At 41.4% G+C, this 26,842-nt stretch overlaps 1 protein-coding gene across 1 annotated transcript; it reads left to right on the forward strand.

The window, feature by feature from the left end:
* The first annotated feature begins 411 nt into the window (after positions 1–411).
* On the forward strand, positions 412–25,562 carry ift56 (intraflagellar transport 56). Its single transcript, XM_054751715.2, has 18 exons — positions 412–618; positions 773–916; positions 4,715–4,807; positions 4,954–5,068; positions 6,555–6,604; positions 8,362–8,507; positions 9,539–9,710; positions 10,055–10,129; positions 10,501–10,603; positions 15,413–15,468; positions 16,776–16,829; positions 16,912–16,975; positions 17,061–17,149; positions 17,364–17,447; positions 17,536–17,605; positions 24,558–24,664; positions 24,973–25,106; positions 25,255–25,562. The coding sequence occupies exons 1-18, from the start codon at positions 616–618 to the stop codon at positions 25,367–25,369; spliced, it is 1,674 nt and encodes a 557-aa protein (XP_054607690.1). The 5' UTR covers positions 412–615; the 3' UTR covers positions 25,370–25,562.
* The last annotated feature ends 1,280 nt before the right edge of the window (positions 25,563–26,842 follow it).

A 26,842-nucleotide genomic window follows, 5' to 3' on the forward strand; every position in this document is an offset into this window, starting at 1 on the left:
AAAATATTTCAATTGTTTTTTGAATTTTGTGACGTTCATATTGTATGGTTACAGTTTTAAAAAAGCTACGCTTTTTTCTTTCCCATACATAGAAGCAGCGCCATTGCAATTAATACCCTAAACTAGTTGTTAAGCATCAAGGATCATAGCAAGTCAGTAAAGTTGTAAAGAAATGATGTTCCTGTAGCGTGTAAAAATTTAACTGTAAACTAACACTCAAGTGCAAAAACATACGGCAGTCAAACCTGGGGTTATTTTATTTTTCATTTTCGTTATTTATTTGTTGTCTTTGCATATTTTAAAAATGACCAACTCTGTTGCGATGATACTTGTGCTTTTATTTTGAAAGATTTATAGCGGAAACTAAATTTAGCCTTTTAGCTTAACTATTAGCAAGCGAACGGTGTCAGAATATGTTTGACGCTTTTAAGCTTTACTTGATAACCATGGAGATATATAGTTCGGAAAGTGAATTCGGACCTTTTATGAATTTTAATTAGTTTGGGTAATGGTTCATAACTTGTTTAAATATTAGGTGAAACTAGTCATCGACCATTTAGACCATCTGGATTTAGCTGTGTACGGTTACCTAGTAACAGTTTTGCTAGTACTAACATGGTAAGGAAACCTTTTTGACAACTTTGCACTAAGGCACATGTCGTGGTTTGTTTTACATACTGTACATATCAATCCGTTTTTAACGCTGCCTTTCTAACCTCCACCGACGTGTACACGACATATATGAGGTAAATGTTGTTAATTGTGATATTAGATCCTCTCACGCGTGAAGCCAGCTGTGGGAGGAGAGACACCGGGGAACAACGGCGATAAGAAGAGGAAAAACAAAAGCAAGGTTCTAAGTTTAGAAGAATATCTCCAACAGAGGGATTATCTCGGAGCCTTGACTCTGCTACAGGTAACTAACGACTTTTAAATGTCTTTGAAAATCGCATCTATGTAAAAGATCGTTTCTTTATGTGTACTTTAGGTCCTCTAAAGTTAAAACCAGTCATTTTTAAACCTTTATTGGTACGTAGAAGGCAGTTATTTATTACACATTAAAGATGCAATAAGTAAGACATGTGCAGTAGCATAATCACAAAAGAGTCTAATATCTCATTCATGTTTAAAGGAATTTTACTTTCAAACAGATACCCTGGTCAGCCTGCTGGGGGGTTGTCAAGTTCTTCTTTTAAAAATGTTGCAAAGAGACACAATCATTGACCCAGTCCCACACTCCAGCCTATGGTCCTCAATGAAGGGCACTTGGTGGAAGTGCATGTAAGGCTTTTGAGTGTGTAGAAAACAAGTGTGCTGTAAACATCGCATCATCAGTTAGCACCACTGCCTCCTACCTCTGCAACTTCCTTAATGGGGATGCCAGCCGCTGTTTGAGCTAATTTGGTGCTTGCAATGTTTTTAAAACCGAAAGATATTAAATCGAGTGAATAAATTACTGCCATGCCATTTCCAAAAATACACACCTGTACCGTTATCAGGTAACAGTGTTTCTCAACAGACACGTAATGCATCTTTCCAACAGAGAAACGTTTGATAGTAATCATTTATGTACACTATAAAACATATTAAATATTTTGATATTCACACTTGACACTACATATTTCTGGAAAGGGCACTAGAGCCATTTCTCTGCCTTCTTCTCAAAATTCCAAAACAACAGTGGATTGTGTGTACTTCCCTCCCTGCATCAGTGTGGACCTCGGCGAAGTGCAAATCAAGGGTGCAAAAGAGGCAGGGCTAAGGTCCACTTATGTGAATCAGAACACCCTACACACTTGCACCACTGGATACGAATACACACTGGAGGGGCACAAGGGAGTGTGAGTATTGGGACTGGGCCTTACTTGCTGGTTCTAGAGCCAATCATAGGTGAGCCTGCAAAGTTGCCAAGTCTCTGAGACTTGGCAACTGAGATCGGGCTGCAATAAACAATATGGTTTACACACAAATGCATAAATATGATTTACAAATGTGTTGACTATTGAGTTGATGATAGTGTGAAAAGGTACTTATTGATTCCTGGATTTGTGAATTACGTGGTCACAGTTTTTGTTTTGATCCAACATAGGGTAAAGAAGGCTAGAGCCATACACTAAGCTAACAATGCTAACGTCGAAGAAGAAAAAAATAGCCGGCTCTAAAAAATATCTCATTAAAGTCAAATGTATTTATCTACTTATCAACTTACTGTTTTCAACCCCTCTTCACTCGTCATTTAGAATCATAGATCTGTTGCTGGTCCTTAAAGGTGCGGAGAATGTTTCTGAATTTCAGGAGAGAACCGCCCTCCCCAAGTTTTGAAAAAAAATGCAAATGAGTGAGAATGCTTGGATATCCTCGCGCACGCTCTGTTTGCAAGGAGCTGCCGGGTTTGCAGCACTTCTTCTAGCAGTAATCTGAAATGAAATTCTCCAAATAGCACGCCAAACTTTAGCTTACCTGTTGAGCAGCAAACCAGCCACAGAGAGACCAACCTTCGCTTTGCGCATGCGCAGGAAGTGAAAACTACCCGACAACGAGCAGGTACGATGACGCCCTTGCATCAGTGTTGTTTTTGGCGGGCATCTTAGTCTTAGTCAGTTTTAGTCGACTAAATCTCAAAAAGGTTTTAGTGAGCAAAGATTTTGTTTTCAGTTTTACAAAAAAATTAAGCAGAAGATTAGTTGCTAACAAATTAATTTATAGATCAGATGAGTACTCTGAGCTACTGGACTGAGTTTCATACAGACATAATTTATTTTAGGGCTATGGGACACAATCTTAGCTGCCCGAGATTTAGTCAAATAAAACAATAATCCCCAGACGTGTATTTTATTTTATTTTTTTTACTTTATTTATAATCACTATATAATTTATTGATGCAGATCTGTGCATCATTCAGTAGATTTTCACAAAAGAAATGAATGATTTTCTTTCCTTAACAGATTGGACTCTTATAGAGCATACAGAGTATTCTACACAATATTTAAATAAAAATAAAGAAATTACTTGGTTTAATTTATTGAGTTATGTTTGAGCCTACAGAATTAGTATAAAAAACCCAGTTCTGCTCTTGAGCATCAACAGAGATGCTCGTAAACATTTCGATGGGTTAAACTGTTGTGCTGTTGGTCTAAAAAGCAGGAACCAAGGAGCAGATAAAATAATCCAAACCCACTGACTGTAAAACGTTCGTCTTATACATGTTCAGATAAAACCTGCAAAAAAAAAACAACGTAATTTCTTGCATTTTTTTTTTTTTTTTTGCCAAAAAGCATGGCTTTTTCTGGAAGCACACAGATAAGAAATGTGTTAATTTTACAGATATATAGGGCTTGTGATCACACATGATTACGCATAGCGTAGCATTCCAGGATGTGCGCAGACATGTTGGCGGCCTTACGAGTGTAAACAAACCGTGAAACAAACAGTATGTCGCAGAGAAGAAGCGGATTTGGGTGAAAGAAAGTGTTAAACAACATGTTAAAATCCCAAAAAGGATGCGGAATATACAGGGAAATGTAAAATAAAATTGTCGGGGACTGGTATGTGGACTAAATCAGCATCATAAACTGTTTGAATACATATTCAAGACCCACGACTGGAGCACTGACAACAACTTGTTGCCGCCGCAGCTCTGTATAACGGATATTTTCAGCTTTCCTGTTTGTGGTGTGAGCGGATATAAATGTACTAAAGAGAGGTAAATGTTTCATTTGCTGGATTTTCTAGTATAAAAATCAAAATTGTTATACCACAGTAGAAGTTTAGCAGGAGATGTTGTGTGTCAGTGCACCCGCATTAGCCTACCTGTGTGTGTGTGTGTGTGTGTGTGTGTGTGTGTGTGTGTGTGTGTGTGTGTGTGTGTGTGTGTGTGTGTGTGTGTGTGTGTGTGTGTGTGACGGTTGTTTGAAAGAAACAATGTATAAACAAACACCATCTGTAACTTACCAGAATGACTATAAGGCTGGACAATAATTCAATAACGATAAATATCGATCAATAGATGTGTGGTTCGATACAAAGAAAATGGATTAATAAAACTTTCAATAAAAGTTTTCTTTTTCCATTGTAGCCTATCAGGTAGCTTCATACTAGAGTCATTATTTACAACCAACCAATCAAAACACAGGCCCAAGCACGAAATTAGCATTTTGAGCATAGTTTCTATCTAGTCTCAGCTCGTTAACGAAAACTCCTGCTCATCTCATCATGTTTTAGTCACCAAAGAGCTATTTTTAGTTTGTCAGAGTCTTGTTTCATGATGAAAAAAAAGAAGCGTCAGCGAAATCAATTCGTCATCATTATTGTTAACGAAAACAACACTGCCTTGCAAGAATGGTTCACAAGAATGATTGACAGTTATGCAGACTAATGGTTCAGATGATCCACCTGGAAGAAAATGATCCTCCGCTATACCTTTAACTGGCAACAGTTGCTCAAAGAGGACTGTTTTGTTTTGAAACATGGTCAGTACCCAGATCTGACCACATGATGTCATTCTTACTTCACGCACCTTTAATTCATGTCCATAGATCAACCTCAGCTAAATGAATCCAATAAAAATAATTTTCATCGTCGAAAAACTCTTGAGGATTGAGATAATTCCAGAATTAGCCTTTCCAAAAATAGAATGACATTCTTATTGGTGCTACAGATATTAACGTGACGAGAGGCTGCAGCTGCTGCTGATGTGTTGCTGTGTCGTCTTTAGTTTCAGAGAAGTACTGGAGAGAAAGAGGAGCATGCTGACCTCTGGCTGGGCTACTGCGCCTTTCATCTCGGGGATTACAAGAGAGCCATTGAGGTAATTTAGCTTATCTGTAAATGGTCTGGGTTTACAGATTTCCGTATTAGTAAAAAAAAATATATAAATTCAGAGCCAAAAAGAATAACAGAATTTTTTACTATTTAGTCAGATGACATTTTTATGACACTATCATGTTGCGACAGGAGTATAAATCTCTGACTGTGAAACCTGATTGCCCTGCTGAGGTGTGGGTCTACCTGGGCTGTGCTCTCTTTTTTCTGGGTCTGTATAAAGATGCTGAGGAGGCTGCATCAAAGGGTAGGAGATCCCAGTTATTCTGCGTATTAAACACCTAACATGTGCTCAGGCCTAGTCCACACGTAGCCAAGTTTTTTTTAAACGAATATCCGCCCCTCCAAAAACTTGCATCCACACCACCTCGTTTTAAAACAAAACTCTGTCCACACGTACCCGGATAAATACGTTGTTAAGGACATGCCAGACCTGTAGGCGGCAGTACTTCCCCCGTTCTTAACCTCGTCCTTCGTCTGTGGTCTTCCGCAAAGAGCAGTAATTCCGCTTGCAAAAACAAACAAGCAAAAAGCGCTTGGACAATTGATAAAGCGAGCGCAGCTCTGAGGGCATCCATGCTGTCGGCTAGTGTAAACACAGGTCGCACACGTGATGTCAGCATTTTTTTTGTCCCGGAAAGTGACGTTGCGGACCTTAAAACTCCGGTTTTGTCTGTCCACACGCAGACACCCAAAACGGAGAAAACGCAGATCTTCACTTTGGCCGGAGTGTTTAAAAAGATCCGTTTTCGTGTGAAAAAACTCAGTTTTCGTGTGGATGACAGGCCAAAACGTAGAAAAATATCTACGTTTTGGCAGATCCCCGGCTACGTGTGGACAGGGCCTCAGTAGAGCTTAATACCACACATAGGCAAGGCAAGGCAGATTTATTTATAGAGCACATTTCAAACAATTATCAGGACTTGATATGAAAACAACATAAAAAGACAAATTAAAATACACACAAATGGATTTACAGTTTAGAGCTAAAGGAGAAGACAAAGTTACAGCGCAGATTACTACATACATACTGTATTTTGTCTATGTGGCCCTTGTAACAGGACCCTGAGAAATGTTCATATTTAGGTTGGCTGTAGGAAAGGCTAGTTTCTATAAGTGCATGTCATTTCAACAGAATTAAGACAATTTGTTCAGTGTTGGTTGTTTTTGATGTCGTTTTTGAATAAAGTTGTCTTAGCACTGAAATTACAGTGGTGCCTGTGTGATCTTAGTGCTTTAACCAGAACAGATTTATTTATTAAAACTGGAGCATGTGCACATTTTAGTGCCAGAGTTTAACTTTACTAAAACGCTTAGAGTTAATACAGTTTGTTTTACTTTTCAACTAAAGTGAAATAGCTTTATATAGTTTAAGAAATCCAATTTTCTTTGTTTTATCCAATCATTGTTATTTATTCCTCGTGGTTCTTTGTTGTGGAGAAAAGGCTGCTTACATGTTAGTCTTTCAGATGGCTGCTATCTCCAGCTTGACCACTAAATGTCAGTGTTTTTACTGACAGGTCCTCTAATGTGCATAATGTATTTATCCCGGGAAACCAGTTTCAAGTCTGACTAAAACAAAGAAAAAAGTCTTTAAGTATTAGAGGTTTTGGTTTCTTTTGAAGAGAGAAAGGTTTTTAGTACATCCTAAAATTGCCTTCTTGCTAAATAAATTAGTTAAGGTTGACATTTGCCTTTGTCTTACTCGGTTTGGTGTGTTTTGTTCCCTGCAGCGCCAATGTCGGCCCTCCAGAACCGGCTTCTCTTTCACTTGGCTCACAAGGTTAGAAGATCCTGACTTTTTTAATGTAATTGTATATCTGTCTTGTCTTTCCCTATTAACTCATTCACTGCCATTGACGACTAAAGTCATCATTTTAGATCCAACCGTTCACTGCCAATGACGACTAAAGTCGTCATTTGCATTTCTTTTACTGTTTGAGCATCGGAACGAGCCCCCGCGCTGAGAGAACTAACATCTCAGCCCTGAAGCCGATCTTCAACCGCATACGTCACAGATCACATGATCAGGAAGCAACACATCCATGTGTTAGGAGATCGTTTTGGGCCGTTCCTGTAAAAAAAGTGAGGCGCGAACCGGAAAAGCGTCTGCCGATCACAATTCGACAACGGATTATGAAAGAACGGATAACGCTCGAAACACGCGGCTTCTTCCTGATGTAAGAGGTGAGTCTCCTCTTTGTTTTGGTTGTTTACGCATCGACATCATGCTAGCGCGCAACGTTCTGTGACTCTTAAAAAAAACAGTAAAAACGGTGAGAAACGCTGGCAGCGAAGGCCATTAGTGATCAGGAAACGGCTGGCATTGAATGAGTTAAAAGTGGCAGTTCACACGAGTTTCTGTGGGAAGGCTGTTAATATCTCACCTGGTGCAGAAAAGTCATTGAACAGCCTCAGTTTTGAAAAACATAGATTAGTCCTGATCAGACAGGCTAACAACTTGTTTCAGTGGGGGTGGTTTCAAAGTGCCTTAAAACAATTAAAATGTCTAAAATTGCATTACAATTTTTAATAAACTTTGTAATGTCTTAAATTTAACATTATTTCTGCAGAATTGTAAGAAATTGCAATCGGACGTACTAAAGTAGCCAGCTCTACAACTAAGCACATAAACTGATGTTTAAAAAAGAACCATCATTTGATGGGAAAATATGGAGATGTGACTATTTCTAAAACAAGGTTTGCATGTACTGCTATGAAACTTGGGGGTTAGTTGTTTTAAAGGGCAGCTTTACACCTTTCAGAGTTTACTATTGACACAGTATATGACCAAATTTTACTGCTGGCACTTGTCATTTATAATGAAATACAAGTTATTTTTGTGAGCTATTACTTTAACCTGGAAATAAGAGGCTTGAATTCAATGAAATCCCACATCCCCCATGTGAATTTCAAAATAGTTCAACCATTTATGCCCATTAAACACTTCTTCAGGAAAACTGGACTGGGATCCTGTTCTTGCAGACAAAAATCCATTTCCGGGTTCTAGGCATTATTTAAAGTGCTGACTAGATAAGAAACAATTAACTTCTTCTTAACTGTGGAGATTAAACTCCCTTCTAGCTACACAGAGAGATTGGGCATTAGTGTTTACAGTCCAGTGGAGGAGGGATTGGGATTTGAGACTACATGGATGGGGAGAAGTGGGCTGTGATGATGAATCAGCAACAACTCCATCCAGCCATCTGCAGTAGCTTAGCATCGTTTACCAGAGCTAAAGGGGAGAAGCAGCCGAGACTGGAAAATCCATACGTGAAGCCAAAAACCACTTTGGGGTGTTTTTCACGAGGAAATAGCAATATAGCATAGTCGAAGGCTCCAAAAAGTAGATTTTATATGATATAGTCTGTTTATAATGGGAGAATTATTTAGTTACTGGCCCCTCTCAGACTGGCTATGAGGTCATCTGTCCAGACGGAAATCATCTGTTTCTATATGTAGGTAAACATTACAGTTCGATTCTAACATTCTCACCCTCAGTCGCTGTAGTCCTGACTTATTTTTCCTTTTGTGTTTCAGTTCAACAATGAAGAAAGACTCATGGGGTTCCACCAGAACCTTCTGGATGTAACCGAGGACCAGCTGAGCCTGGCATCCATGCACTACATGCGCTCTCACTACCAGGAGGCCATAGACATCTATAAACGCCTTCTGCTTCAGAACAGGTTCACACTGTTTCCTCACCTTCACTCTGAGTTTCACTAATTTACTCTGTTATGGAGTAGGGTGGGCGATGGGCAATTCAGTGAATTTTCTGACTTGTTTGCCAAAAGAAAAAGAAAAGATGTAGAGTTATAGAGCTTGGGTCATAAAGAGCAACAATCCCCAAATGATTTAGTAAAAAACAAAGCAAAAAAATAAATTTCCAAATTGTTAAATATTACCGGTGCAACTCTGTGACTGGTGTTTTGTTTTTTCCCCGTTCATTCCAGTTAATTCCGTACTCTGAAAGTTCAACTTCCAAGTAGAAATGATGAACTAGAACAACCCCCAAAGTCAGAGAATGTTTTTTAACACAACTTCGAGGTTCAATAAAGCAGCTCCTTGTAATAACAACAGTAGCTGTGGTGGAAACATGTTTATTTTACAGGTTAAACTTTTAAGGGTCTGCCTAAAATCAATGTTGTGTACAGTTATATATTTTCGGAGGTAAAGGGAACGCACCATGATGTCCGTCCTCCACACAGCGGAGAAGAGTAGACGCTGCACCGACCGCTACTGGCGCATTTGCGGTTTCTATTTTTATTTTTCTGTTATGGTTAACGGGATGTTTTAGCTAGGCTTTAGCTCCTTGGAGATTTGGAGCTTGAACGTCAAAAGATTAAGTTCACAAACATGTTTGTGCACGCCAGACCGAAATTTAACGTGCATCAGGCAAATTACGAACAAGTTCAGTTCACGTTCACAACAATAAACGAACGAGTTCACGGACAATCGTTCAATGAACGTGCTCGAGCACAACACTGATGCCCACCCTAGGACCTGTTTGCCAGACAGCTTGGCTCCTAGGATCACTGGGACACTCAAACCCCTCCACCATGGTAAGGTGGCAGCCCAGGGAGGGCTATTCATGGCCCATTGAGGCAAAACTACTTTCATGTTTGTTTGAATGCTAATAAGCAATGGATATTTGCCTATCAGCATTAAAATGAACATGAAAGGAGTTTTGCCTCATGATTTCATGTTGTCTCTGCAGAGATTTCCTGGCTCTAAAAGTGTACGTGGCTCTGTGTTACTACAAGCTGGACTACTACGATGTGTCCCAGGAGGTGTTGGCTGTCTACCTGCAGAGAGTCCCTGACTCAACCATCGCTCTCAATCTCAAGGCTTGCAACCACTTCAGGCTGTACAATGGCAAGGCAGCAGAGGTACTAAGGGTTTGTGTTTAGGTTGGGTTTACATGTTTGTTGTTTGCATGAAGTTATTTAGGAGTTTCGGAATGCAGCAATTAAAAATTACAGCCTTACAGCAGCGGCAACACAAAACTGTATCTGTACTATAAATGTATTTATTTATTTTTTAATCTATAACTCAATCAGTCCTCCTAATAAAGGATGATGTGATACCTTAAATGCAATTGAATCGTGTGTGTGTGTGTGTGTGTGTGTGTGTGTGTGTGTGTGTGTGTGTGTGTGTGTGTGTGTGTGTGTGTGTGTGTGTGTGTGTGTGTGTGTGTGTGTGTGTGTGTGTGTGTGCATGACTCTTTTCATAGGCAGAGTTAAATAACCTGATGGACATCTCCTCCTGCTCTTTTGAGTTTGCAAAGGAACTTATTCAACATAACCTGGTAGGCGCTGAGTGTGTGTGTGTGTGCGCGCACTTGTACAGCTATCCTACTTAGGACCAGAAATGGCATTTTCACTAATCTTCTGAAGACCAATGGTCTGTGTTAGGACCAAAACCCGGTCCTAATAGGGTGGACTCCCTGTTTTAGGCTTAGGGGTGAGGTTTACACATAAGATGTGAATGGCGTTTTTGTTACAGTTGAGTTAGGAATACCTTGATTATGGTTAGGTTTAGGGTAAGGGTTTGGGTTAGGCATAAATGCTGTTACTAAAATGAATGGAAGTCAATACAAAGTCCTAATATGGATAGAAATGCAAGATTGTGTGTGTGTCCAGTCAAGTCTTACATTACTCTGATCCGTTTGCTCTGCAGGTAGTGTTTCGTGGTGGGGTGGGGGCATTGCAGGTGCTGCCTCCTCTGATTGATGTGATCCCTGAAGCTAGACTCAACCTGGTCATCTACTATCTGAGGCAGGGTGTGTACATGTCCTACACACAAGTATCATAACTCTAAGTTTTAGTGATGATAGATTGTGGTGTTTTGACAAAAACTGCTCACAGGAAGCAAGCAACACTTGTCCAAGTACAACATTTACCTGGTTGATAGGCAGAGCCAACTAAACTAAATACTGATGAAAAAAACCAGAAATTTTATATATTAAATGATGATAGAATAATAGTTTTACTTTATTTTAGAAGGGCATCTGGCCCTCACGGTGTCTGTTGGAAAAAACCCTGGCCTTTGAACAAATTTAGTTCAGGACCTCTGCCATAAGCCATCTGCCGCTGCGCAGCACTGCTAGCGCTTCCCTGGCCCTGGTCCTGTTGGCTAGCTTCAGTTAGCATTCACCTGTCTTTATTCACCCACCACTCTGATTTATGCATTTAGGTTTGCTGCAGCATTTCCCTCAGGTCACATGATTACTTCTCAGGATCTTTCTGGAGATCTGAGGAGACATTTCAGTAGTTCGATTATGACAGGCGAACAGCGAGGAGCAAGGTGCGTAGGGTTCCCGCGGGGTCATGAAATGTCCTATAAGCATTAAATTTAGGAATTTAAAAATAATACCTTAAAAAGGCTTTAAAAATTCTTGAATTTTGACAACTGGGTTTTTAAATTTGTGCTGTATGTAAATTCTTCGTAATATATTTGTCCTCTAAGGGTTCATTTGTCAACCATAATCATTTTTTATTAAATAATGTAGCATAAATAAAGAGTGGAGAAACCAATAATTGAGAATGCAGCGCAGCCTTGGGACAAAATACTCCAAACACGCAATGTATTCAGTTCCCGCGCTACAGCAGTGATACAAAACATTCTATTCAACTCAATTGAATTCAAAGATACTTTATTAATCCCAGAGGGAAATTAGAGTTTCAGTGCACACAATTCTGAGATTAGACATGCATTCATAAGCATAGACACATGAGAAGAATTGGTGACTATGGTCATTCGCAACCCGAGTCGCGCTACCTTAATAGAAATCCGAGGGTTTATATGAGGATTGAGTCAGGTGGAGGAAAAAAAGGCACTTCAGAGTTACCCTCCACAGGGAGGGCAGCTTTGCTCTGCAAGAAACACCTCAGACAGAAATGCAACAGACTTCAGACATTAAACAACATAAATGTCCACTAGGTGGGGAGGTAGGGTTGTGGACTCTCCACACGTCAGTGCATGCAGCCACGATAAGCAGCGCTCGTCACCTCCGTTTGGACAGGGGAGGGAGGTAGTTGGGTTTAGAAAGCACAGTGACTCCTGGAAACGATTCAACGGCCTTCACCGGTCGCAGTCCCGCCCAGGCTGGGATAGGGAGACAGAGTTGCCATGACAATGGCAGCCTTCCACATTTCTTCTGAGGGGGAAGTATTCACTTCAGCCTCACAGGCTCAAGGGCACCACATTCAGATAAGAACTTGTTTTGGGGCCGGACAGAGATCATTTCCTCTCTGCCTTAAAGTTCCATTGGTCCTCAACCCCTCTAAATCCAATATTGGCATAATTAATCTATCCCAATCCGTGCTGATCCGTCAACTCTATCCTTGATGGCATCAACCTTCTGTGCCAGAGTCTGAATCTCAGCTAAAGTGCCAAGCTTACGACTCATCTCGACAATTGAGTTTGTGCATTCACAGCGAGGTGTAATCCATCCCTGAGCTCCGGGATTGAGCCAATATTCCTCGACAGCTCATTAATTTTCCGGTAAGCCAGGTAACCACTCAGGCCGAAAAGCAGAAAACCTGACTCCAACACCACGAATATCCAGACGTCTTCAGAATCCTCTACAGACAGTTGAGAGAGGCAGATCAGGTTCCACTGTTTCCAGGAGTCCATGCTATGCCCAGCTGGCTCTGTCCCAGAGGGGCAACCGGGAGCCCCTTCTCCCATTCTCATCGTTGAAAAAATTTTGTCAGTCGCGTTGAGACCAGCTGACCAGATACATTTTAATAATTTCCAGTTTCCAGAAAAAATGCAGAAGTGCCATACACCCAAAGACAGACAAAGAGCCTTGGGATAAGATAGGGAGGAGAGGAGGAAAAAAGCGTCTGTACTCTCCAAGAGCCGGAAGAAGAAGATAACAGACCACACAGACCTCCAGCAGAGGAGAAACGCAGAAAATCTCAGCAGACCATGAGAAAGGTTGACTGATATATAGGGCTGGGTGCCGGAGCTCTGGACTTGTTTGGGACTGAGTGAAAACATTCGCTAGGTACAGATATCATAAAAAAGGTATTAAAATGTCCCAATGTGCCACCGTGGATCACATGACTGATCCCGAGTCCCGTTATGAGTGCAGGAGACACGTTTCCTTTCAACAACACTTCTCTGTAGTTCGTGGATGTAAACACAAAAAAAATCAAACGTTTGGGTGCTTGTTGCTTAAGTAATCGGCAGCTAAATGCAACACCAGCGAGATTTGTGCCGCGCAAATCAGGAATAGCAGCAATTTAACAAAGCAGCTCGTCATGCAGGGCCTCATCTTCTGAGCTGGAAACATGGAAAGTCTTTGACTGCTAAAAGTAAACCCGAGTCACTAGAGGAGTCTGAGGATGGCCGATAAAAACAGAAATCGGACATTAAACCAACTTAGCTGCTGTTTACTAGCATTGTAAATGCATTTCAGCAGGGTTGTTATTACAGCATATACTGACATGAAGGGAAGCATTAATGAAGGCTATTTTTATACACATATTTCAATTTAGTGCCTTTATTGTTTTCACTGTAGCTTTGCTGAAATTAAGTATAATTTAAATAAATATAATAAAATAATATAAACAATAAGGACAAAACCTTTAAGTAGTTTGTTATCCTCTCTTCAATTTTAAAAATATAGATTTCAACAAAGGTATCGTTAACGTACAGCCATCAAAAACCAGGTACCATTCCTGGTGTGTGTCTGTGTGTGTATGTATGTATATATGTATATATATATATATATATATATATATATATATATATATATATATATATATATATATATGTATGTATGTATGTATGTATATATATATATATATATATATATATATATATATATATATATATATATATATATATATATATATATATATATATATATACAGTGGGGCAAAAAAGTATTTAGTCAGCCACCGATTGTGCAAGTTCTCCCACTTAAAATGATGACAGAGGTCAGTAATTTACATCATAGGTACACTTCAACTGTGAGAGACAGAATGTGAAAAAAATCCATGAATTCACATGGCAGGATTTTTAAAGAATTTATTTGTAAATCAGGGTGGAAAATAAGTATTTGGTCACTTCAAACAAGGAAAATCTCTGGCTCTCACAGACCTGTAACGTCTTCTTTAAGAAGCTTTTCTGTCCTCCACTTGTTACCTGTATTAATGGCGCCTGTTTGAACTCATTATCTGTATAAAAGACACCTGTCCACAGCCTCAAACAGTCAGACTCCAAACTCCACTATGGCCAAGACCAAAGAGCTTTCGAAGGACACCAGGAAAAGAATTGTAGACCTGCACCAGACTGGGAAGAGTGAATCTACAATAGGCAAGCAGCTTGGTGTGAAAAAATCAACTGTGGGATCAATTATCAGAAAATGGAAGGCATACAAGACCACTGATTATCTCCCTCGATCTGGGGCTCCACGCAAGATCTCATCCCGTGGGGTCAAAATGATCATGAGAACGGTGAGCAAGAATCCCAGAACCACACGGGGGGACCTAGTGAATGACCTGCAGAGAGCTGGGACCACAGTAACAAAGGTCACCATCAGTAACACACTACAACGGCAGGGAATCAAATCCTGCAGTGCCAGGCGTGTTCCGCTGCTGAAGCCAGTGCATGTCCAGGCCTGTCTGAAGTTTGCCAGAGAGCACATGGATGATACAGCAGAGGATTGGGAGAATGTCATGTGGTCAGATGAAACCAAAGTAGAACTTTTTGGTATAAACTCAACTCGTCGTGTTTGGAGGAAGAAGAATACTGAGTTGCATCCCAAGAACACCATACCTACTGTGAAGCATGGGGGTGGGAACATCATGTTTTGGGGCTGTTTTTCTGCTAAGGGGACAGGACGACTGATCCGTGTTAAGGACAGAATGAATGGGGCCATGTATCGTGAGATTCTGAGCCAAAACCTCCTTCCATCAGTGAGAGCTTTGAAGATGAAACGTGGCTGGGTCTTCCAACACGACAATGATCCCAAACACTCCGCCCGGGCAACAAAGGAGTGGCTCCGTAAGAAGCATTTGAAAGTCCTGGAGTGGCCTAGCCAGTCTCCAGACCTCAACCCCATAGAAAATCTGTGGAGGGAGTTGAAAGTCCGTGTTGCTCGGCAACAGCCCCAAAACATCACTGCTCTCGAGAAGATCTGCATGGAGGAATGGGCCAAAATACCAGCTACTGTGTGTGCAAACCTGGTAAAGACCTATAGTAATCGTTTGACCTCTGTTATTGCCAACAAAGGTTATGTTACAAAGTATTGAGTTGAATTTTTGTTATTGACCAAATACTTATTTTCCACCCTGATTTACAAATAAATTCTTTAAAAATCCTGCCATGTGAATTCATGGATTTTTTTTCCACATTCTGTCTCTCACAGTTGAAGTTTACCTATGACGTAAATTACTGACCTCTGTCATCATTTTAAGTGGGAGAACTTGCACAATCGGTGGCTGACTAAATACTTTTTTGCCCCACTGTATGTATGTATGTATATATAGATTTATTTATTTATTTCCATATCTGTTCTGAATGACATAATGCTTACACAATCTTTTACTTTATTTATTTGATGTGTGTTTTTTAGGTGACATCCAGGAAGCTTACAACCTGATTCGAGATCTGGTTCCCACCTCAACTCAGGTAACAAGTTTTATTGTGATGAGTCACCTGTTTTCTGTGAGATAATGGCCTTCATGAAAACGCTAATCTGTGTGTTTTTATGTAAATTGACTTGAACAGTCTTTAGTTTGGGAACTTTTAAAGTCAAACCTGTGTCTAAATTAATTACCCACAACTAAAACTAGGGCTGCACAATATATCGAAAAATTATCGTCATCGCGATAACAGGACGTGCGATAGGCCCATCGCAAAGCACGTCAAAAACGGCGATAAATGTTTGGTTCAAACATTTCCATCCGTGTCATACATCAACTTTTTGTAAACCAGCTGTTTTTTACGCAGAAGTATTATTTGGCCAATCAAATGTAGCCCTTCTGATATGCGGCCAATCAGATGGGTGTGGGGCTGCTTTTCACCAAGGGGAACTGGCAGATTTCATGTTATTGAAGGCAGGATGAATGGAGTAATGTACCAGAACATTCTGGATAAAATCTGCTGCCATCTATCAGACAGCTGAAAATAAAAAGAGCGTGGACATTTTAGCAAGACACCGATACCAAATACAAGGCCAAGGATCAATGAATTGGTGACACAGAAAGAAAATCAAGTTGCTTGAATGACCCAGTCAACCTGACCTAAATCACAAAGAAAATCTATGGCGATAACTGAAGATCAAAGTTCATTAAAGAGGCCCAAGAAATCTTTCAAGATTTAACCCTCCCACTGTCCTAATGGGTGTGACCCCGTGAGGAAAGTTGACCATTGAGCAGGGTTGATGGTTTATCCCTTGGGTTCACGTGGCAGGGGTGAGGAGTGAGCACCACCTCACCCCTGCTACGTGAACCCAAGGGATAAACCATCAATCCTGCTCAATGGTCAACTTTCCTTGCGGGGTCACCCACAAAGAACATTTGTGTGGAAGAATTGGCCAGAATCATTCCTGAGCAGTGCAGACGACTGGTCCCTCCATACAAGAGGCGTCTAGAAGTGGTAATCACCAACAAAGGCTTCTCTACAAAGTATTAAATAAAGTGTGTTCATTACTTATTCCTTGTGCCATTTCACTCCATTTATTATGACTCAGTTTGTGTGCTTAAATGTTCTGATTTCTTTTTATGAATTTGTGTTTTTCTTGGTGGCAACATCTGGTGGAAATGTTGTGTCAATCGCCCGCTTACAAATACCCTTACTGATAGAAATGCTGATGTGTCAAATACTTATTCTCCCTGAATCTGGATGAACTTTTGGCTTTTGTTATCATTTGAAAACATTTGACGAACCCTTCAAAGAAATGACATGATAACTCTGGTGACTGATTACTTTTACAGGAGTACATTTTGAAAGGAGTGGTAAATGCAGCTCTCGGACAGGAAATTGGCTCGGTGAGTATTTCTACAGAGTTATTGTACATACCAACACACACACCATAGCTTCAGTGTGTGTGTGTACACTTTAATCTTCCAGAGGGATCACTTGAAAATTGCTCAGCAGTTCTTTCAGCTGGTCGGAGGCTCCGCTAGCGAATGCGGTGAGCCAAATAAAATAGTTTAAGTTCGTTTCATGCAATCAGAATATGTGAGAATTTGTTTACTGGATTTGTTTTTAACTTTCAGATACCATTCCTGGCAGACAGTGCATGGCGTCCTGCTTTTTCCTCCTGAGACAATTTGAAGATGTTCTCGTTTATCTCAGCTCTGTTAAGGTTAGTGAGGAATCTGTTATTATTGTAGCGTGGTAATAAAAGAAATGCTGTGGCTGAGAAATGTCATTTCAGATTAAAAGTGGTGCTTAAAGCACATTTATTCAAGTATGTTTTCCTCTTTTTCACGATAAACAATAAAAAGCTGACTTTTTGTAGCATTTTATTCCTGGGTGTGTGGGCAATCGTCGTTTTCTGCTGTGCTTTTCTCTTCCAGGGTTACTTTTGCAACGATGATACATTCAGCTTCAACTACGCTCAGGCTAAAGCAGCACTTGGCAACTACAAAGAAGCAGAGGAGGTATTATAATGGAGCAATTCTCAAGAGCTCGCTCTCTCCGACCTTGATTCATTTCTTACATTTTTGTCGTTCTTTTTGCGTTTTGTAGCTTTTTCTGCTGATCCAAAGTGAAAAGATCATCAATGACTATATTTACCTCAGCTGGCTGACACGATGCTGTACGTATGGTTGATTCTGTCTCTACTTTTATATTTACTCATGTCAGATTTCAGAATGAGGTCAGTTGTACGGGGGCATCCACGCTCCAAAACCTAATCAGCTGTAGATGTACATCCGGGGTCTCATTTACAAACCATTGTGTAGAATTCTTACTAAAAACCGTACAAAAATATTTATTTACGCCAAGTAGGTTTGTGACTTATAAAGCATGGAGTACGCACAGCTTCACGCAATCTCCGCTTTATAAATCAGAAACTATCTAGAAATGTTCTCAGGTGCTTGTTCTGTGTGTGCATGAAGCCGTACAAGTGGAAACGCTGCTGGAATTCATAATTTTATCCCTCCCAGCAGCAGCACTGCAGGTGCTCTCCATGTCCAAAATGTGCGTAAGCCAGGTCCTTAGTCAACTTAAAGTTGCGCACATTTTTCCGCTGCGTTTTCTTTCATAAATCCCAAAGTTTGCGTGGAAAGTTGCTTACGCAGTTTTCCGACCCCGTTTTGTGCGTAAGCAAGCTTGATAAACGAGGCCCCTGTTGATTTATTCAAGCCTGTCCAGTGGTTCATGAAATGTTTCACTAACAGAAGTACGAAATGTATTTAAACTCAGTTGGAGGAAATGGTAATAAGAGCAGAGGCTGAATCTCTGGCTTTTGTACCAATAATTAGTAAAATCTTTAAAGCAGTCTTTAGTATGAAAAGCTGCTTGCAGAATATTACCTGTTCATTTCAGTTGGTTGTCAAGATTTATGTTTAGTATTAATATTAGAATGAGGCAAGATGAAAAATGAAAACAAGAGCAAATATAATCCAGTCCCACAACCCAGCTGCTGTTTTTGGCTTCAGCAGCCGGAGGGCCTTTAAAGGCCGACAGGAAACAGGATGCTGTTGTCTCTTAACTGATGACGTAATAGTAATAATCATAATCAATAGTAATAATCATCTCAGACGGAAACAACAGCAGCTCCTCTGATGTCACCACAAACAAACACAGTGACTTTAACTCAACATTGTCATCCTCGGAGACGACACGTTTCACATCTAAAGGGTGTTTATTGATTCTGTCAGGCGTGCTGGTGAGTGAGACGGAGGTGAAGATCCACACGCGGGTGAAGAAGGAGGAAGGCAAGCAGACAGGAACATTAAAACAGGGATTTTAATCAGGAACACGCTGATATAGAAACAATGATCCAACACGAGACACAGAACTGAAGGGGTTTAGGCCCTGTCCACACGTAGCCGGGGATCTGCCAAAACGTAGATATTTTTCTACGTTTTGGCCTGTCGTCCACACGAAAACGGAGTTTTTTCACACGAAAACGGATCTTTTTAAAAACTCTGGCCAAAGTGAAGATCTGCGTTTTCTCCGTTTTGAGTGTCTGCGTGTAGACAGACAAAACCGGAGTTTTAAGGTCCGCAACGTCACTTTCCGCGACAAAAAAATGCTGACATCACGTGTGCGACCTGTGTTTACACTAGCCGGCATCATGGATGCCCTCAGAGCTGCGCTCGCTTTATCAATTGTCCAAGCGTTTTTTGCTTGTTTGTTTTTGCAAGTGGAATTACTGCTCCTTGCGGAAGACCACAGACGAAGGACGAGGTTAAGAACGGGGGAAGTACTGCCGCCTACAGGTCTGGCATGTCCTTAACAACGTATTTATCCGGGTACATGTGGACAGAGTTTGTTTTTAAAACGAGGTGGTGTGGATGCAAGTTTTTGGAGGGGCGCATATTCATTTAAAAAAAACCCGGCTACGTGTGGACTAGGCCTTAAATACAAGAGGGCTGGGAGCTTGGGTGATTGGGAAAGGAGAGGCAGGTGGGAGCAATTAACATGGACACAGGACTGAACCAAAAGGGGAGACAGGACAGGGTGTGACAGATTCTGAGTTATTTATCCGTATCAATAACAGAACAGTAAGATTAACAAAGGGTGGCTCTGCTGATCAAAACACACACGGATGCTTTAGTTGATTTTACATCCAGACTCACCAAGGGCTTAGTTGTGTAAATCACTGAGTTCACATGTTTATATGTAACATGTGATGATGGAAAACACTTTCCAGAACACAACAACAGGCTGTTTGTGGAGCTAGATTAAAGCTTCTCACTGATGTAGAATAAAAGTGCTTTCACCAAAGAAAAAGCAGAAATCTATAATTTAGCCCTTTCAGGTTTGCAGCCCCTCTTTCATCTAGTTGTTGCTTTTTGTTGTGATGAGCTTTATAATTATAACGCCTCACTTTGTAAACTCGAGTTATAAATGAAATGCAAGGCGGTCAGTGCATTTTTTTACACAGACTATCAAATTAATTATTAAATATTCATTTTAATATGGAATATGTGGTGGGAATCATGTTAAAAAGAAAGATGGCAACCCCTTGTGGTAACACCAGTTATCTTTGAGTGGAGATTCGGGGACCTGTTCATGCCACCGAACGATTCTGGCTCGGTAGAAAACTTTCCTCTGGTTTTAACACAACAGCTGGACGTGGAGTGTGTAGATGAGGCGTTACAGGTGTAGGTACAGTGGGATGCAAAAGTTTGGGCAGCCTTGTTAGTCTTCTTGATTTTCCTGTATAAATCGTTGGTTTTTACGATAAAAATTTTCACATTTCAAATTAAGGAACCAGAAAACCACAAAATGTCTTTCTTACCCTCCTGCACCTCCAACAAAAGCAACATGTGAGGTGTCACCTAGTGCTCAGGTCACATGACTTCACACCCAGAAGAAAGGAGCTGACACTCAGGGGTCAGGGGTCAATGTCACTCAAGAATACATCCACTCAAGACCAGCAGCACCCCTCCAGAGCAGCTACTACAAAACCATCTTTGGCATCTCTCTTGGTGCAGCCGGTCTCTCTCTTGGTGCAGCCGGTCTCTCTCTCTCTCTCTCTCTCTCTCTCTCTCTCTCTCTCTCTCTCTCTCTCTCTCTCTCTCTCTCTCTCTCTCTCTCTCTCTCTCTCTCTCTCTCTCTCTCTCTCTCTCTCTCTCTCTCTCTCTCTCTCTCTCTCTCTCTCTCTCTCTCTCTCTCTCTCTCTCTCTCTCACACACACACACACACACACACACACACACACACACACACACACACACACACACACACACACACACACACACAGTTTAAGGCAGCCTGGCCTGTCAGACTCCTCCTCTGTGCAGAATTAAACGAAGGAGTCTGACAGGCCAGGCTAAGTTTAAGGTGCAAAAAGGTAAAAGTTTAAATGTAAACATGGTAATAGGACAAGTCTAAACTACAAACTGAAATATAAAGTGAATGTAAACAGTCATATGTTGAGGTAGCTTTAGGTGCTGTAGTGCACTAATTGTCCAGATGAATCACTGTTACCCCGGGTTTCCACGGGAGCCGTCAGCAGCACGTTACTGCAGCAGCACGTCTTGCTCGCGTAAGCTGCTGCTTGGCCCTTCCCACGAGACGCGAATCAGCAGGGGAGCAGCTGTCACCGACAGAGCACGAAGTCACACGAGTGACTTCGTCAGTAAACACAACAACAAGCAGGAGAAAACTACAACATGGCTCCAAAATGTTTGTGTTTTTATGTTCTGTCCGTTTTATAATCGCCAATACGGACCTGAAAAACAAAGGAGACCGCTAGCTAGGTGATAACTTCTCACGGGGCCGCACAGTTAGTAACCTTTTTAAAGTAAAGCGACCGGAAGGCAATACGTTCTTTATTCTGAAAATCTCGGGAGCTTCTCTCCATTTCCGCGTCCGATTTCCGGTCTTTCCTTCCCCAAAAATGTCGAACTTGACCCGTTTCAGAGGCGTCGCGCGTAGGAAATAGAACCGGCGCGTAAAGGCCGCGACATGCTGCTCCTGAGACACGGCCGACTCGCGCTGCTGACGGCTGCCGACGGCTCCAGTGGAAAAGGTTCTGTTGACCACAGCCGTTCCTATCAGCAGCTATGACGTGCTGCTGCAGTAACGTGCTGCTGACGGCTCCTGTGGAAAGCCGGGGTTAGTGTGACCTCCTAGCAGCAACATTCAGTTCAGTGATGCTCCTGAATAGAAGCTGTTTAACAGCCTGGTGGTGTGTGTTTTTATTGCCCTGTATTGTTTACCAGATGGAAGAAGTTTGAAGAGATGGTTAGTAGGGTGGGTTGAGTCCTTTAGGATGATTGTGGATTCTCAAAGGCAGTGAGTGGTGAAGATGCCATCCAGGGCAGGCAGGTGTGTGCAGGGCCGTCCTATCAGCTACAGAGCTGCTGCTGTACTACACCAGGATGCTGCTGGTCACGGTGTTGTGTGTCTATTTGAGGTCTGATGTGTTTGGGCTTACAGTCATGCATGTACAGGAAGGTACTCAGCATGCAGCCTTGTGGGGCTCCTGTGCTGAGGGACAGAAAGGAGGAATGTTGTTGGCCTAACTTGACAGTTTTGTATCCAGAGGCAGATGTTGTGCTCGAGGCCAAGGTCAGACATCTCATGGAATAGTCTGATGGAGACACTGTTGTTGAATGCAGAACTGTAGTCCACAAATAGCAGCCTTGCATATGTACCTGGTTGTTCTGGGTGTGTCAGAACTGTGGAGGGTGGTAGAGATGGCATCATCTATTGATCTGCTGGTTCTGTAGGCATATTAATTATTAAATATTACATTTATTTTGAATATAATGTGGGGGGAGCAGCCTTGATGTGTTGCAGAGGTGGTAAAAGCTATTGGCTTGTAGTCGTTGTGGCTTGCTATTGCAGACTTTCTGGGTGTCGGTACTAGAGCCCTGCACTGAAGCCCTAGGCCCGCGGGTCGGCCCGGCTCAGATTTTAAGCCCGTGCAGGGCTCTAGTTGGTACTATTGTGGAGGTTTTTAGACGGGTGGGGACAGCAACATGATAAAGATGTCTGTGAAGACCTCAGCCAGCTCCACTGCACAGTCACATAGCACACTCCCTGGAATGCCATCTGGACCAGTTGCTTTCCTCGTGTTAACTAGTGATGGGAACTCCAGCTCTTTTAAGAGAACCGGTTCTTACGACTCAGCTCGCTAAAATGAACCGGCTCTCAAACGGCTCCTCATATTTTGTTGTTGTTTTTTTTTTAATCAATTTATACCCAGAATTATGTAAAATTTGTATGAAATTGTTGACCAATCTACAAACTTACATTAAATCAACTTTTTATTATTCAAAGAGTTCATGAATGAAACATCACTGGTGTTAACACCTGTGAGTGTATGCTGTACCTCAGTGGTCTGTAGAATGAGCACCTGACTGTTGCTTGTAGGTGTTGCAGCACACTTGGGTACTGTTGTCATTTTATTAATGACAAAACCTTTAAAACTAATTATTGGAACTCAAAATTGGTTTGGTCAGCTCGGTGACCCTTGACCTCCATACACAGGTGAATCCAGTTATGAGAAAGAGTATGTGAGGGGGACAATTGTTAGTTTCCTAATATTTTCTGAAGAGTAACAACATGGGGTCTCAAAACAAATGGCAAATGGTAAATGGCCTGTATTTGATATAGCGCCTTCTAGAGTCCTGGAACCCCCCAAGGCGCTTTACAACACAATCAGTCATTCACCCATTCACACACACATTCACACCCTGGTGGTGATGAGCTACAATGTAGCCACAGCTGCCCTGGGGCGCACTGACAGAGGCGAGGCTGCCGAGCACTGGCGCCACCGGTCCCTCCGACCACCACCAGCAGGCAACGTGGGTTAAGTGTCTTGCCCAAGGACACAACGACAGGCTGAGCGGGACTCGAACCTGCAACCTTCCGATTTCGGGGTGAGCACTTAACTCCTGTGCCACCGTCGCCCCACTCTCAATGACCTGAAAACAAAGATTGTTCACCATCACGGTTTAGCGAAAGGATACGGAAAGCTCTCTTGGAGATTTCAGCTGTCTGTTTCCACTGTTAGGAACATGTTGAGGAAATGAAAGACCACAGGCACAGTTGAAGTTAAGGCTCCAAGTGAAGGACCAAGACACATCTCTGATAAACAGAAGAGAAGAATGGTGGGAACAGTCAGTCAACCCACAGACCAGCATCAAAGACCTACAACATCACTGTGCTGCAGATGGAGTCCCTGCGCATTGTTCAACTATTTGGTGCACTTTACACAAGGAGATGCTGTATGTGAGAGTGATGCAGAGGAAACGTTATCAGCTGAATCTGGAGACCAGTGTCCCAAGTGTCAGTTACAAAGCTGAAACTGTGCTGGGGCTGAATCTTTGAACAAGACAATGACCCAAACACTGCTCAAAATCTACTAAGGCATTCATGCAGTCCCCAGACCTGAATATTATGAACTAGAGATGTTTTGTAAAGAAGAATGATCCAAAATACCTTCAGCCAGAATCCAGACTCTTACTGGAAACTCTAGAAAGCGTTTAGAGGCTGTTATTTCTGCAAAAGGAGAATCTACTAAATACTGAGTTAACTTCTCTTGCCTAATTTTGTTTAAACAATTATTTCACACTTTCTGTAAATCCTATAAACTTTGTTTTACTTCTCAAATATCACTGTGTGTCTCCTATATGAAATGTTAAACTGAAACCTTTTTATTGTAACTAACAACGATTTATACAAGAAAATCATGGAGATTAACAAGGCTAGCCAAACTTTACCATCCCACTGTATAAAGGGTGTATGTTGAGGTGTGTTTTCTCAGAAACCTTTACTATGTGAAACCAGAACTGAAGGTTTCTTCATTCTTGTTCGTCGTGGCTTGGATCTGAATCTAACATCCCGGCCAGATTTCTAGCCTCAGGCTTGCAGAGAATTTAAGGTCACTCTTCCATTCAGCTATGCTCCACTCAGCAGCAGGAATAGAAATGGTCTCTCAAATTGTTTTCTTCCTCTCTTAACTACATTCACGCCACTGAAATCTGCTCAAGGCCTTCGAAATTTTCCACATTTGAACCTTTATGAGTGGAGACCGTCCAAGAGCGATAGGTTGTTGAACCCATTGATCTTGTTCTTGTCAGACATAATGAACCAGAAGAGTCAGCTTGCCTGGGAGCTGTATTTGAAAATGGACACATCCTCAGACTCCTTTAGTCTGCTGCAGCTGATCGCCAATGACTGCTACAAGGTAATGTCATCTGCCTCTGTGCTTCATGAAGTACGTGATGATCATCCGTCCTCACCTGTTTTTGTTAAACCTACTCTTCTCTTGAATAAGTTTGGGTGGTGCCTGATCGCTCCTGTTTGTATTTCTATGGAGCGGTTTTACATTTGATGTAGAATCTGTCCAGAGCTTCCTTTAAAAATCAGTTTTTTGAATGTGTGTCGAGGGGCGGTGATATGGATGACATGTTTGGGTTGAGTCATGAAGACGAGATTGGATTGGAACTGGGCAGATCTGTGCCGAGAGTTGATGATCGCTGTGTGTTGTTTCAGATGGGCCAGTTCTATTACGCTGCCAAAGCGTTTGATGCACTGGAGAAGCTGGACCCGGGCTCTAATTACTGGGAGGGCAAGAGAGGGGCATGCATTGGCATGTTCCAACTCATTCTGGCTAACAAGGAGCCCAAGTATGTTCTTGTCTTTTCCTCTCATCCTCTGGTTTGATTTTTACAATCTATATTTGCCCGAGTGAGTGTGATGTCATCAAAAATGAATCAGTCAATGGGTGCATTTTGATCTAATCCTGTTTCCTTACATGTCCTGTTTGTGCTCCAGGGAGATGCTTAAAGAAGTTTTGGCTCTCCTGCGAAATTCTGGAAACCCTCAGGGTGAATACTTCATCCGGGTCATGAGAAAGTGGGCCAAAGACAACAGAGTCCTCCTCTCCTGACGGCCTCAAAACAGAGTTCGATTCTAAGTTTTATCTACGACTACAGGAAACTTGGTCATTTATCTGGTGAAGTGTAATGATTTTGTTATTTATGTTGTGTAAAAAAACGATTACATGTCTGTCTTTTTGCTAAAACAATGTTATTTCTAATCTAATACCTTTAATCTAGAATTAAACGTGTTTTACTTTAACAGTCTTATATCAAAGCAAAGATTATTCAAACAGCTCGCTGAGTATTCTATCGTATCTGTGGACAAACTTACCATTTGTCCATCTGCTCTGCTTTTGTATCAAATCAAGTAAAGCACTGACCGCCATCTTTGGTTTGAAATAAACTCTTTAAAACATTATTATTCTATTCCTGCCACAACATTTGGGAAATGTCTGTTCTACCTGAACGGTAGAATGGATTTATATCAACAATTATAATGAAATGGAAAGGTAAAGGCATTAGATGTATTGGGTTTATAGTCCCCTCTGTGAAATAAGTCGTACTCCTTTGTGTCCATTATATGATTCTCCCTTGTGTCTGTTACAGCTGATTTCTTTATTGCATTTTCTGCTTCTTGTTTCGCGGCTCTTACAGTGTCTTCGATTTGGTTCTTTCTCACACTCTTTTCTGTGTTCAGTTGTTCATGTGGTGAGTTGGGGTCCGGTTTCTCATATGTAAATTTCATCCCTGTTCACAAAAACAACCCAAAAAACGATTTGACACATTTGTAAACAAAATCAGACAGAACAAAAACTTTACACAAAAGAACAAACCTTACAATATGGCACAACTGGTGGAACTGGTAGCAAACTCCACATACTTCACATATGATGAAGCAATATACAAACAACTGGAAGGCTTCCCCATGGGTAACCTGTTCTCACCCACCCTTTGTGAGTTTTTCGTGGAGGACTTAGAACAAAAAGCCATAGCACCCCCCCCCCCCCCCCTCAAGCTGCAAAATAAAACTATGGAAACGCTACGTGGACGACATACTAGAAATCATACCAAGAGGACAAACCGGGACAAACGGACGCACTAACAGAGCACCTGAACAATATCAACAACACAAGATAAAATTTACACTGGAAGAAGAAATAGAAGGCAGCCTAATGTTCATGGACATGAAAATGAGCAGACAAAGAGACGGGACCCTGAATATAAACACATACAGGAAACCAACACAGACCAATACTTATTATGGACACCAGAACACCCTACCATACATAAAATGTCAGTGATCAGAACATTATACGACCGAGCAAGCATAATAAAAGAAGAATGAGAACGTAAACAAGAGGACCAACATATACGAAACGCTTTCCAGGAGCAAAGACATAAAACATTCAGATCAATGCGACAACATACAACAGATTTTATAATCAAATGTAAAATACACAAATAATAGAAGGTCTCCAGACTGTTGGACCTAGATGACATGACCATATTTTTTTTTCTCCATCTACAAGCGCATCTGCATG

Source organism: Nothobranchius furzeri, chromosome 7, assembly GCF_043380555.1.
Source record: "Nothobranchius furzeri strain GRZ-AD chromosome 7, NfurGRZ-RIMD1, whole genome shotgun sequence".
NCBI classification, from domain to species: Eukaryota; Metazoa; Chordata; class Actinopteri; order Cyprinodontiformes; family Nothobranchiidae; genus Nothobranchius; species Nothobranchius furzeri.